The sequence below is a fragment of the Armigeres subalbatus genome, chromosome 3 (genome assembly GCF_024139115.2).
Source record: "Armigeres subalbatus isolate Guangzhou_Male chromosome 3, GZ_Asu_2, whole genome shotgun sequence".
Lineage (NCBI taxonomy): Eukaryota > Metazoa > Arthropoda > Insecta > Diptera > Culicidae > Armigeres > Armigeres subalbatus.
The window spans coordinates 53,149,571-53,163,820 of record NC_085141.1 but is presented as its reverse complement, the minus strand read 5'-3'; the positions used below and the strand labels follow the sequence as shown (position 1 = coordinate 53,163,820).

General features: G+C 44.0%; 1 protein-coding gene across 9 annotated transcripts in view; it reads right to left on the bottom strand.

Annotated features, from left to right (window-relative positions):
- Positions 1-2,320: 2,320 nt before the first annotated feature.
- Positions 2,321-14,250, bottom strand: part of LOC134225165 (spectrin beta chain, non-erythrocytic 1) — a 257,521-nt gene continuing 245,591 nt past the window's right edge. For 7 of the 9 annotated variants that reach the window (XM_062705018.1, XM_062705017.1, XM_062705019.1 and 4 more), the window contains 6 exons: positions 6,717-12,464; positions 6,389-6,640; positions 6,063-6,321; positions 5,848-6,000; positions 5,252-5,677; positions 2,321-3,135 (listed from right to left, as the gene is read on the bottom strand). In XM_062705018.1, coding sequence (XP_062561002.1) covers positions 2,882-3,135; positions 5,252-5,677; positions 5,848-6,000; positions 6,063-6,321; positions 6,389-6,640; positions 6,717-12,464 — 7,092 coding nt within the window. In that variant the 3' untranslated portion in view covers positions 2,321-2,881. The remainder of the gene's footprint in view (positions 3,136-5,251; positions 5,678-5,847; positions 6,001-6,062; positions 6,322-6,388; positions 6,641-6,716; positions 12,465-14,250) is intronic. The other 2 variants (XM_062705014.1, XM_062705022.1) reach the window with 2 other exon arrangements.

Sequence of the window (14,250 nt, the reverse complement as noted above, 5' to 3'; positions counted from 1 at the left end):
CAGTTGGATTGCGAACAAGCCCAGAACAGTGTCAATCTGGACATGCGGGAAGTACACAATCCAGGAAATAGTTTCATCTCTTGACTATGAGGGTTTCGTAATAGCCAAACTAAACGGTGTTTGGTTTTTTATAGATGGAATACAGAGCACACTAGGGTATTAGACAGTCATGTAGGCGCACTAACTGGTCTGAAACCCTTAGTAGTAGCCAGTGACTTCAATGCTTGGGCAGCGGATTGGAGATCTCGGTTCACTAACGCCAGAGGTAATATCAAGGAACAGGCATTCACGATCAGCGTTCCGAGAGGTGAGTCATGTATCAATGTGACTTTCTGCAGCACTGAATGGACGGCAGACCCTGAATGGAGGGCTCATGAGGGGATACTTCGAGTGACCATCAGGAAGAACGGTATACGGTCAAGTATACCCGCAATAGAACCACAAGGTGGGTCAACACAGTTGACCTAGGATGGCGTACCTCGCAGTTCAACCCGGAACTGTTAGAGGAATTATTGCGATGGGAAAATCGGACTCTTGACCTATGCGGTGACGAATTATCCGATGTCCTGACACGAGCAATGCCAAGGAAGACTAAGCCAACCGGCAAACGCCAATCGGTTTATTGGTGGACAAATACGATTGCTGATCTCTGTAGCACCTTAGAACTAAAAGAAGATTGCGACGTGTTAGAACCGAAGTGGACCGGATGGAAAAACTCCAGGTGTTCAAGACAACGAACAGAGCTCTAAATTACAAGATCAAACGTAGTAAGAGAACCTGCTTTAAGGAGCTGTGGATGACTAATACTACTCCATGGGGGATGCATACATGATAGTGATGGCTACGACCAATAGCACACCTTCTGCAAATTCTCCGGAGATGTTTGCCAGGATCGTCGAAGGGTTGTTTCCGAAGCATGACTCATCGGACTGGCCCGTCACACCGTACGATTCATTTGACGTGGTACCACAATTAACGACGAGCTTATCGTGAACAAGGCACCCGGTCTGAATGGAATCTCAAACCTGGTTCTTAAACATGCAATTCTTGCCGGATATGCAATTCTTGCATAATCCGGATATGGAGTTGCTTCCAACGATGCCTGGATGGTGAAAACATTCCAGACTGGAAGGCAGATCAATCTGCCTGCTCGACACAACTGGTAAGTTGTTGGAGAAGGTGATTCCGAATAGATTGTCGGATTATTCGGAATGTGCTGGAAACTTATCAAGCAAACCGTATGAATTCCGTATAGATGGTTCTACCGTTGAAGCAATTCGATCGGTAACGGATACGGCTAGGATAGCTTCTTCTTCTTCTTCTTATTGGCATTACATCCCCACACTGGGACAGAGCCGACTTGCAGCTTAGTGTTCATCCAGCACTTCCACAGTTAATAATCGCGAGGTTTCTAAGCCAGGTTACCATTCCTGCATTCGTATATCATGAGGCTAGCACGATGATACTTTTATGCCCAGGGAAGTCGAGACAATTTCCAATCCGAAAATTGCCTAGACCGGCACCGGGAATCGAACCCAGCCACCCTCAGCATGGTCTTGCTTTGTAGCCGCGCGTCTTACCGCACGGCTAAGGAGGGCCCCACGGCTAGGATAGCGCGTGGTTTGAATAGAAGACGTATTAGGTAATGTGCATTGAATACATTAGATGTAAAAAATGCTTTTTATAACGCAAGCTGGGTAGCTTGCTAACTCACTACACCGCTTACAAGTTTGAAAATCTATTTTCAGAATAGTATCTTGTATGATACCGATGCTGGTCAGCAGCCAATAGAATTGGAATGTCAGTAGGTGTTCAACAGGAGTCGATCCTCGGACCGGTACTGTAGAATATTATGTAAGACGGAGTATTACGTATAAAACTCCCGGCCAGCGTGAAAATTGATGGATTCGCGGATGATGCTTGAGGTTACTGGCGATAATCTCGACGAAGTTGAACTTAAAACTTTAAATGCGATTAGCAGAGTCGAGTAATGGTTCAACTCAAGATGGTTGGCGTGAAAACATTAATAGACGGAAATCGTTGTGGTGCATAACCGCCATGGATTGCAGGAAGCCAATATAAAGGTCGGGACCTGCACAGTAAAGTCCGTGAAAGCATTAAAGCATCTGGACGTGATGATCGACGAAAAGCTCAATTTTACAAGCTACGTCGTTTATGCATGCAAAAAGGCATCACTAGCGATAAAATCATTATCACGAATGATATTAGCTCGATGTCCATCAGTATTTGACAGGTCAGTTCAGTTATCGAACGGTTGCTGTATATTAGTTGTAAATGTGATATCAGATAAAACTCAGCATTTTCATTATTTCAATATTTTTTACTAAACCATATTGCCTTAACTAGAATTTCTTCAAATTTTAACAATTTAAATAACTGTACTGTGTTGCCATCTTCAGATTATATCTTGTGTAACTTTTTGCTCCTGATCAGTGACTGAAGTTCAAATAGATAACTATTCCTATAGATTTACAAATACAGAGCTGCTTGGACATAAAAATGCTATAAGGATGTTTTCGAAACGAGTTGCCGTTGTAGAATATAAATAAACCAATGTCTACATCTGTTTCATTCATTCGATGGTCCTCGTGACCTTGGGGCAGGCTGCTTAAGTTCTATTAAAAAAATCTGATGCTTCGTAAGTAATGCTTCAATCGATATTACTACAAGTTTTCTACTATGGTGTGTTTGTGATAAAATAACTTTTGCATTTAAATAAAACATAACTCGAACTGAAACTAAAAAACACATAAGTTTCCCTTTTAGATCGTTTTCTAACAACATAGAAACTAATCTTAGGAAGTAATTACAATGGAGGCTCTTTCTATAATACAACTCCTGTTTAGGAACCCACCGTTTCCTAATTGTGATTCTTGGACTTTTTCTTGGAGAACATTCTAAACATTCCGCTGCCACCGGCCTTCTTGTCCTTGGAGTCTTTGCTGCCGCCGCCCTTGATAAAGCTGGCTTCACTTTCGCTCGAACTCTCCGCCGACTGTTGCTGCTGCCTTCCAAGCACCAGTGCGGACATGTCACCGGAGTTGCTATTGGCGGGGGGTCCCCCTCCTACTGGGAGCGAAGCCGGCCTAGCTTCGTGGCGAGATTGACCCCAACCTGAAACAAAAAGTGAAATAATGGTGATCGTGTAGTTTCTTGCTTAAACGAAAGTTGGCGATTTTGTGATAGCACTCGGCGAAAGAAAATGCACAATGTTCAGTATTTTGGTTGATACAGGTAGAATATTGTAACATCATTCAGATTTTCTAGGTTTTAACATTATGTTTGTGATTTTTCATCACTTTGTTGAGATTTTTTCGAAACTGGATAAGAGAAACGCAGATCAAAATATAACACTGCATTAGCTAAATTTTTAAATTCCTATTAGATAGAACTTGAAGAAACTATAAATATTACCTAACTAAAAATTAAAAATTAAAAAATCAAAACTATAAAAATTATAATAAAATCACAAGTGATTCATTTGTTTTTTTCACAGCTTAACTCTTTTTTACAATGTGATACAAATATCAACATTTTTTCACAATTTTAGGAAATTTAGATTAAAAATTGTTAATTTTATATGGGGACGCTCGATCCTTTATTAGTTATTAGTCACCCATGCAAAAATTTGGCAAAAAAGTTAAAAATTGCAAACTAGCTCTCAAGTGATTTGACAAATTTCTTGAACGGATGGCACGAAAAAATATTAATGAAGTACCGTGATATGCCTTAATTTCGCTCATCATAAAATAATAATTATTTTTAAATTTGTGAGGTACCGTGACAACTAAAAATTCGATAAAATTACAAAATATTAGCCACCCGGGTTTTTGGAAAAGTTGACATTAAATAACGTCGTCGGGAGTGACTATGGATGACAGTCTGGAGGTCGGATAACAACATCGGTCTCTAAAAGGTCTCTTACAATTCAGTTTTCTTGTCCTCAGATACATTGAATCCATTCTACAAGCATTCTATGTAGTTAAAACAATGGCCCATTCTCACCCTCGTTTGACCCATTGTCACCCCCGACGACGGTATGATAAAACGAGATAACATTTTTGGCGGAAAAGTTCAATTAAAAATTCCTTTAAAATAAAATATGATCACTCATTTGCCCGAAATAAGTCAAAGCATATAATGATTCTTTTTTTTTAATTCCTTGATTTAAAAAAGAATATTTCTTCGATCGGACGCATTTGCTTGGAAACATTCTAATGAGTTGATCATTCCTCCATTTGAAGCACGCATTTGCTCTTAAAAAGGCAAAACAGTAAACAACTCTTTCTTGAAAACACGCGCATTTGTCAGGAATATTCCGGAAGTAAGTGTTCAGTCTGTACGACCTCTGGTCGAAGACGGTGTTCTTGTCTTTTATTCTACCAAATATTGCGAAAATCAGAGATATGGTTTATGTGTTTCCCATGGAATAGCTGATTTTTCACACAAAAACTAATATGATTATCAAACAAAAGTGGACAAAGATGGACAAATGAAATATCATGGATTTGATGGGCCTGCATGCATGTATACTTTCAGATTACGATTGAAATTTTTGCTTGGAATTTGGAATTTGGCCAAACAATAAAAAAATTATAACAATTTCAATTTGGGGTCAATCTGACGAGTTTTACCAAACTACCAAAATTTAGGACAATCGGTTGAAAAATTTTAAAAAATGGCAACCTTTCAAGTGGCCTGGGACAGACAAAAGGTTAATACAGGTTTTCTTCAGTAATATATATTTTTTAAATATGGTTTTCAAAGAAATGAGTATTTGGTTTGCAGTAAGATTTTTGAGATTAAAAAAGAATGTCGAATAAAAATGTAATCCGCCTAATTTGATTTGTGAGTTGTGGAATTAGAAAATGCAAGAAACCAGCGTTGTCTAAAAATGAAGGTTAATGGCTTCAAATTATTGTATTAGCCTAAAATACGTTGACTTTAGAGAGAAAATATCAAACATAACACGGTTAGTGAAGATGTATTGAAAATGGGGTTAAATTAGTCAATGGGTCACACGCAAACAAACGAACACAAACAATAAAGGTGAGAACACCAACACCGTCAAACGTTATCGATGGGAGGTGGTTTTTAAAGGAGCAAAAGGCCCGCCGACAGACCCACCACCCGTTCTCTGATTGAATCCCGGTTAGACCTGGCTGTAGCGTAAAGTTAATGCCCATGACCACCAGAGCGCGCAGAACTAGCAAAGTACAAGCTCTCTAACCGGAAGTATATCCGTCCAGGTTGGTGTTGTTCCCGAAAGTATTGCTCCCATTGTTGATGGATGTTTGATGCTGCTGCTGGTGATTGTGGTACTCCATACCGCCGTTGGTCCCATGTGGGATCTGTGGCGGTTGCGGAACTGGCATTTGAAGATGATGATGCCACGTGGTCCGTGAGGCGACGTTGTTGTTGTTGGGTTCTCGGCCAGTGGGACTGCTCATCTTCAGATAACTGCTACTGCCAACATAGTTGTTGTTGTTGCTACTGGCCGCCTGTTCCCGTTTGATGAATTGGTCCTGCATCTGCATTTGTTTTTGTTGCGGGGAATGGTGCTGTTGGTGATGATGCTGATAGCCCGAAGGGGGTTTCAGCGGAGAAAACGTACTCAATGGAGGTGACGTCGCCGGTAACGGTGGTGGAGGAATCTCTGCTCCCGGGTTTCGGTTATAATTTGGCAGGAGGATAGTTTACGTTTACACATTACACAAATGAAGGGAAGGGACAAAACAAACACAATGAACGTATTGAGACACAGGTGAGCGACATTTAAAGGGATCTATAAGGAAAGTTATGCTTTGAATTTGCTTGGCGACTTACCGGATGACCTCAGTTCACTGTGACGTAACCAGACGTCTTCACCGTTTCCGTTGTTGTTGTTATTGCCATTTACAGGAACTCCTCGCTGGATCACCGTATTTGGTTGATGAGAAAACGGTCGGGGTGCATTAGTGTAGTTGCCATTGTCGTGGTCTGCAATAAGGTCACAATAAGAATCAAAAGTTCAATACTCAATTCTTTTTTGAACATCGTACCATTTCCATTAAAACTACCACTGCTCCCGCTGCTAGTTTTGGGCCTAATTTGTACTGTGCTATTGTTGTTATTGATAACATTGTTATTCAGCATATTTTCGGTGCTGGACTGTCGCTGCGGTACAGGTGGTGGAACTCCTCGCGGAGGTATCGGAGGCTTGTCGGCTAGCACATAGAATTCCTGGGTTGGGCTTTGGGGCGTATGGAAGGTACTCATATGTTGCTGTTGTTGTTGCTGCTGCTGATGTGATAATCGTTGCTGGAACGAACAAACATGAATTAAATCCTCAATACCCACCATCCACACTTATAAATGTATAACAAACCTGATTCTCTTGCTCTCTTAGTTCTTTCTGCTTCTGAAGGAAAGCTATCTGTGGGGTTTGGAGACTACTACTAGCATTGCTGCCAGATCCGCCGGATTTGGCACTGTTTAACGATGCCCGGGAATCCCGTCGCTGCGAGTCTGGCGACGAGGTCCGCGAGCTGATTGATGAGTTGGCGTCACTACGATCCAGGATCGGGGATTGGGGATTAATCTGAAGGCCAAGGGTTTTCCCATCAGCACCGGAAGAGTGCTGGATGGATTGTGGTAAACAGCAAAGCATTAGCATCTTCTACAACAACCAATAAAATAATTCACACTAAACTAACCTTCATGGATTCATCGTAGCTCATCAGTTGTAGATTTGGAGGCAGCGCTGCGTGGAAGGCAATTTTGTTGATCCACTCGTTCATAGAGTCTTTCGATCCAGTCAGAAACAGGAACTCTGAACCATCGAGTAACACCAATCGGAAGACGTTCTTCTTCTTAGTGTAGTCTTCGGCTCGATCACATTTGGCATTCAGAATGTTAACAGGCGCGGTAGCGGCTTTCTTTTGGGCAAAATCATCAACATCCTTGAAGAAGCACAGCAACTGTCCGCATAGAACCGTATAGAAAGGTTTCCACGAGCGAACGGGAGCCTTCTTTCCACCAGACTGTAGTTCGTGTTTTCGTTCCAGCATTCCCTGCATTTCTACTGGCGGTAGGTCAGGTTCAGCAGGTTCAACTCCCCGTTGATTCTTGCGGAAGCTCTGAGCTCTTCGCCGTGTCGTGAACGACGGCGTTCGTTTGGCAGGCTTAGGACCGATCTTCATACTTTCAGCCCGTTTAATGTTGCCCTCGGAACCTCGACGAAGCCGTTCCTGAAGCATCGTGGCAAACGAGTTGGACTTTTGTACCGGCGACACATCCGGAGCTTCCTTGGATAGACCAGCGGCCGGGGAGAGATGACTAGGTGTAGATGACTTGATGGGGGTATCGTAACCGTTGGTGACCGACGTGTTGACATCGTGTCTTCGGCGTTCTTCGGTGATTCGTTGCACTTCTTTTTGCTTGAGGGCCTCATGGCGCTCTCGCTCGACTCGTTCCTTCTCAGCTATTCGAGCAGCTTGTTCGGCTTCCAGTTGTTTTTTGAACTTTTGTTCCAGCAGAGTAATTCGCTTCAGAGCCAGTACTTTCTCCTCTTGTGCTGCGACGGTTTTCTCGAAGTCCTCGTGCTTTCGAATAAGATCTTCGACCTGAGCAATGGAATCCCCTAGTTTACCGTCTTTGAGCTGAACCTGCCGCGTAATGATCCAGCTCTCGATCACTTCTGCTTCCTTCAAGAACAATTGCGTGTCCAGATTGAGTTCGTAGATTTCAGCTCGTTGCACAATAGTGTTATCCAGGAGACGTTTCCGTTGTCCCAACACAGCGATTTTCTCTTGCACTTCGTTAGCTAAGAAATGACCGTCTTTGATTAACTTGTTGCCTGTTTTGTAGAACGTATCGAACGCTTCGCTTCTTGAATCCACCTCGGTCTTATGTTCTTTGATTTTTCCGATCAGGGCTTCCGCTCCGGCAACGTCTTTGGCTAATTCTGGAGCGGTGATCTGCGCCAGCATTTCGTTGATCCAAGCCATAAGATCCCGGTATTCGTCGAAGTAAGCTTGCAGTTGTTCCGCTTGCATAAGTTTTTCTTTGCGCTGAATCGTCTTTTCTTTCAGAACAGACCATACTTCGATCGTTTCATCTCGCTTCACTTCGATGTGTTCTTTGGCATCGGGGAAAGTATCGCCGAGTTTTTGAGCTTCAGAAACTACAGATTCCAGCTGTTCTTTGATGGCACCCAGCTCAGCTTCGAAACTTTCGTGCGTCCGCACCAGAGCCTGGATCGACTCCAAGTCATGACCGTAATCTTCTGACAGAACTGCTGAAATTTTCTCATGGATCCATCCAATTGTTTCATCTGCAGTGCGGTCGAACAAGTGCACCTGCTTAGCCCCAGCCAAAGCTTCTTGTCGGGCTCCCACCAAGTCCCTTAGCTCTTCCCACAGTTGTTTCGTTTCGTCTCGTTTGCCCTTAATAATGTCTTTATTCGGGTTGCCCTCGTTCAACAGCGACTCACCCTTCGCAACACAGGCATTGACGCGAGCTTCGTTGGAATTCATATTCGAAACAAACGATTCAAACTGTGCCGTTAGTTGTTCTACGTCTTCCACATCGGTTCCATATTCTTCTGAACCAGCCGTATTAATCTGCATTTCGATCCACTCCTGTAGATCGTCGATTTCCCGGATAAATTCGTACAGCTTCTTCGTTTCGGCCAATTTCTTTTCCCGTTCACCTGCCAGTCGGTTCAACTCATGGAACTGATACTGAATCTTATCGTTCTTTGTCTTGATCTTTTCACTGTCGAAGTGACCACGCTCCTGCAGCCCTACAGCCAGTTTATCGATTTTTTCGACAGTTGGTCTGAACGCCACCAACTCACGCTGAAGTGCGTCCAGTTTCTTCTGGAGCGACCCAACAGAATCTTCGTCCTTTCCGTAGTCGTGTGATGAAATGATTGGCTTCTTCTCCTTCAGCCAGGATTCCGCTTCGTTGGCTTCGGCATAGAACTGCTGACTTTCAACAGCGTCAAGCAACCGCAGTCTTCGCACGTTAGTGAGGTTTCTCAAGTTTACTAATTTTTGCTGCAGGAGATTCGACTGACCTTCGATTTGCTCTACAGCATAGTGATTTTCTCGAATCATTTGGTGTCCTCTTTGAATCAAGGAGGAAATGATCGGTTCTTGCGATAGGATTTCCGCTTCCAAAGCTTGGTGCTTTTTCTGTAAACTCTGCACAGCAGTTAAACTGCTACCAAGGTCCTTTGATGCTGCTAGAGGCTCCTTTTCGTTTAACCACAAGAGCTCGTCTTCTGCATCGCGTAGGAATTGATGCAGCTGTAATGAATCCTCCAAGTTATCGCGCCGAATAGTGGTTGGTTCATGAAGGGAATGGTACCGTTTGATGGTCATCATTGCAACTTCGTGAAGTTCATCTTTCATAAAGTGGTCGGAAACGAGGAACTTGTCATCGGTGGTCTTGATTTGCTCGCAGGTTTCCATGTGGTGGGCAACATCTGCTTCCAGCATTTCATGCTTCTTCAAAAGGTTATTCACGGAAGCTAGGTCCTTGCCATAGTCCTCCGATGAGAGTTGGCTTTCGACTTCGTCCATCCAGTTATTGAAGTCGTCAAGATTACGCTCGAAAAGACGAGCTTCGTAGGCTTCGGCTAAACATTCTTTCTTTTCGCGAGAAGCTTCACGCAGTTTCTGCCAATCGTTTTCTAGAATATCTAACTGCTCCTGCACAAGGGCGCTGGCGTAGTGTTCTGCATTGATGAGAGTCTCGCCTTCTTCAATAATTGCCGTCACGCGGTTCGAGTTCGCTCCGAGTTCAGCGTCAAAGGCGATGTGTTTCTGAATTTTGCTTTGTAAATTACTCGGCTCTCGATAGTTCTCATCCGAGGCGATCTGCATTTTTTGCGAGATCCATTTAGCGACTTCGTACAATCCTCGCAGGAACTGTTGCAACTGTAGCGATTCCTGCAGCTTTTGTTTGCGTCCAGCCGAAGAAGCCAGTAGTCGATCCTTTCTGGCGATCACCGAGTACAGACGCTGCTTGATGACGTCCGCTTCAAATGGACTATCTGCCAGAATCTCTTCAGCGAATTTTTCCAATTCTTCGGTTCTGCTTGCAGCAAGCAATTTTTCAAAGCCTTCATGCTTCTTGATCAGGGCTTCTACAGCCGTGAACGATTCTCCCAAATCGTCATTGTTCAAGAATGCTTCTTTATTGGCCAACCAAGCTTCGATCTGATCAGCCTGCTCTTTGAACTGCTGCAATTGGTAGGCTTCCTTCAAGAAACGATCCTTACCCTTCCATGAGTCATGGAGATGCTTATTCAAATCTTCCAACTGACGCAACGCCTTCTCCACGTTGTCGTTCTTAACTCCCATAGCTTTGTTATCGGCAACCAGCTGTTCGCCATGTTCCTGGAGGGCCTTGAAAATCTTATCTCTACCATCGATTTCTGCCTTCCGCTCGCGATGTAGCTGAATTTGAGCCTGGCATTCGGCGATAGTATTTGGATTGGATACCGAGTCCATTTTCTTCATGATGTCGTTGGTCCACAATTCGAGCTCCTTCACATCCGCTGTGAACTTGTGCGCAGTGTAGCCATTCTCCAGTGCTTCCGCTCGCTTTACGCTGGCCGCCTGAAGATTGTTCCACTGCCGTTTGAGTTCTTCCAGTTTCGCCTCGATGTTAACTGCATTGTCGGGATATTTCTGGGCCAACAATATGGCTCTCTTCTCGTGCTCTCTGATCTTCTGTTGTACGGCAGTCATACCGCTTTTTATGGCGTCCTGCTTACGCTTGAGGGCTTCCACTGCGTTCAAATCTCGTCCAGTATCGTCCACGCTCATCGCAAGTTGCTTTTCGCTTATTCTCTCAGCTGTGTCATCAACGTCGCGATTAAACAAATGGATTTCGTTGGCTCCATCTAGGAGTTCTCGATACTTATTTAATGCTCCTTGCAGTGACTTCCATTTGTTGTTGAAGTTATTGCGGCGTTGCTGGACGTTCTTGGCCTCATTAGGTGCCTTGTCTTGAGTTAGAAGTTTGTCTGCCAGAACGTTGATCGTTTTGATCCTTTGATCGTCCACTCTCATGTCAGAGTCAACATCATCCAACTTTCTCTTCAAAGCATTACAATGTTCAAGATCGCGACCGGTGTCGCTTGCATGAACCATCATCTCCTTGTCGCGAATCCAAGCTTCCAATTTATCCAATTGACTATCGAATTCGAGGATGTCCTGTGCCTCCTCCAAACCTCGTCCTCGTGATGCAACTTCATTCAGCAAAACATTCCACGATTCGCTGAGTTTCCTCACTTCGTCTTCAATTTCAGCCGCGCACTCGTGTCGCTTTTTGATTAGCTTCTCTCCCTTCTGCTTAACCTCCCGGATGCGCCCCTCATTAGCAGCCACTTCGGCTTGGAATGCTTGATGCTTTTGAAGTTTCTTAACTTTGTCCTCCATGTTGGAAACGTCGGCAAAACTCGTTGCATCTGCTTCCAGTTTCTTTTGTTTCTCGTTGATCCATGCTCCGGCTTCCGCACAGTCCCGAATGAACTGAGCATACAGCAATGCATTTTGCAGTTTCTGTCGCCGAAGAGCGCAAAGCTCCTTGATCTTCTGTCTGCGATCGATGATTTCTCTCAAACGGCGTCGAATGTTTTCACTGTCGTAGTGATTCTGTTCAACCAGTTTCCTGCCATGGTCTTGCAGGATCGCCACCTTTTCGTCTTGTGTCTGAATTAATTTCTCAAAAGCATCGTGCTTTTTAACCTGGTCTTGCACTACTTCCACTGTTTGTCCAAAATCTGAGCTAGAGAGAGCCGCTTCTTGGCCGCTGCTCAAATTGTCGATGACCTTTGCGTCTCGCATGAAGCAGAACAAATCAATCTTCTGTTCCAGTAGGATCTTTTTCTTATTGTAAGCCGAGTGCAACTTGGCACGTTCATCCAGCAGTGCGGAGCATTTCTCTTCTACTTCTGTAGCAGCATAGTGGCCGGTTTGCACCATCGAATCGCTCAATTCGTTCAGGTAGCGGAATGTCTCTTCCCGAGCCTCAATTTCGCCGTAGATGGCATCGTGTTGTATCTTCAGGGCCGTGGCTCCGGTCGCATCGCTGACATGTTCCTCTGCTTGCAAGGTCGCTCGCAGGTTCGTTGCCCAGGACATCAAGTCGCGAACCTGGGTAAGGAAGTGCTGTAGATCGCAGCTGGCCTGCAGCTGGTCGTTTCGCAGAGCGGATTTCTCCTTCAGTATGTTCCATGCTTGGATAACATTCTCCTGTTCAGCTGCGATTGCTTTGGCATTGTCTCCGGGATATTTGGCCTGCAGTCGCAGCGAATCGTCCACTAAGAATTGCAGCTGGGCTTCCAGGGCGACTAGTTCGTTTTCGAAAGCTTCCTGTTTGCGACTCAAGGCAAGGGCCGAGTTGAGATCCTTACCCAACTCAGTGCTCAGGGCTGCGTTTTTGTCCTATTGAAAAGAGTTGAACATTATTTTTACTTCTAGGAACAACAACACATATACAAAAACATATATTTGGTACCATTTGGTCCAATGCCCTTTGGCTGCCCCTTCGGCCGAATAGTTAAAAAAAAATACCTTAGGTTTAGAGTTTTGAATCGTGAGAAGTGAACAATGAGAAATGACAAGTGAAAATTGGAAAGTGAAAAGTGAACTAGGAGCTGAGATTGAGAGCAGAAAGCAAAGAACTGAGAAATGAGAAACAGGAAGCGAAAAATGAGAAATACGAAATAGAATTGAAAATTAAGAAAAGGGGTACGTAAAAAAGAGGAGCGAGAAATGAGAAATGAGTAAAGTTTTCTATATCAATGGTTTTATTATGTTCTTAACCCAACGGTACTGTACTATTATAATTTTTACTTTTGCAGTTCAGATATTTGGAGTACCTTACTGAGAACTGTTATTCAATTTCTTAACGAGAGGCATTAGTAGCATAAAACATGATTTCACTAGCTACAATTAGCTTTTTAGGGAACATAGAGCAAAAGGGCCCTCCTTAGCCGTGAGGTAAGACGCGCGGCTACAAAGCAAGACCATGCTAAGGGTGTCTGGGTTCGTTTCTCGGTGCCGGTCTAGACAATCTTCGGATTGGAAATTGTCTCGACTTCCCTGGGCATAAAAGTATCATCGTGTTAGCCTCATGGTAATGCAAAAATGGTAACCTGGCTTAGAAACCTCGCAGTTAATAAGCTGCGAGGCGGCAATGTCCCAGTGGGGGATGTAATGCCAATGAAGAAGAAGAAGAAGAAGAAGAAAAAAAAAACCTAAATCTTAAATTAGTGCTGTCCAATGAGCAGCTCGAAGTAGCTCAAAGTTCTTCATGTCCATGTTTAATTGTTGACAAAAGAGAACGAGCAGAACGTTCTTTTTTGTCAACAAATTGGAATGAGCAGGACAGGGAGAAACTTCGAGCTACTTCAAGCTCTCATTGGACAGCACTATCACAGGGGTTAACGAATGAGTGCTTCGATGAGGAGATTTGCTTTGCTGACGTCTCACAGGAAATTATAAAGGATCTCGTAGCCCGTTCAATGTTTATGTCGATTGTCGGATACCAGGGGTTCAAGCTGAGAACCATCTGGAGCAGCTTGTTCTGTTTCACCTGGAGTCGTTAGCGGTGAGATTTTGCACAGGCCACGCCCATCTTCACCGTAACTTAGGAGGGGGAGGAAGTGTTGATGTAGTACTTATTTAACGAGAGGCCCCCGACTCAGCGACACCCTCATAAGTACCACGGAATTGGATATTGGGGAAGGTATTCGTTGGGTTAGGATTTGCATGTAGCTGACAATGTGACCGTGGTAGATCTTACTCCGTAACACACCATGCAAAGGTGTCTACCCAGCGTTACGGGGAAATGTTGTGCTCATTGGAATTTTCACCATTTACTGCCACCGTGAAGGTCCGGTTTGACAATAATTATTGGACAATCTTAGACAGGTGAAGCTGCACGGCCTGCGTCCAGCCATACGAAAAACATTTTTTTGTTAAATATCTTGGCTGTGCATATGCACAGCACATGTTTCGAAATGGACAAATTGATATGAAATTTGCGAAAAAGAATCCACGTGTCTTGGTCCTCAACCTCCTACTATCTAGATAGGCGTGATAACCCCACTTAAAGGTCACGTTTGCGGAAAAGCCATCGGAATCCGAGTACCAACCTCCACCGCGGTTAGCTCTCTTTTTTGCAAATTGATTTTCTTTCGGATGCTTGATTTGTCCAATCTCCACA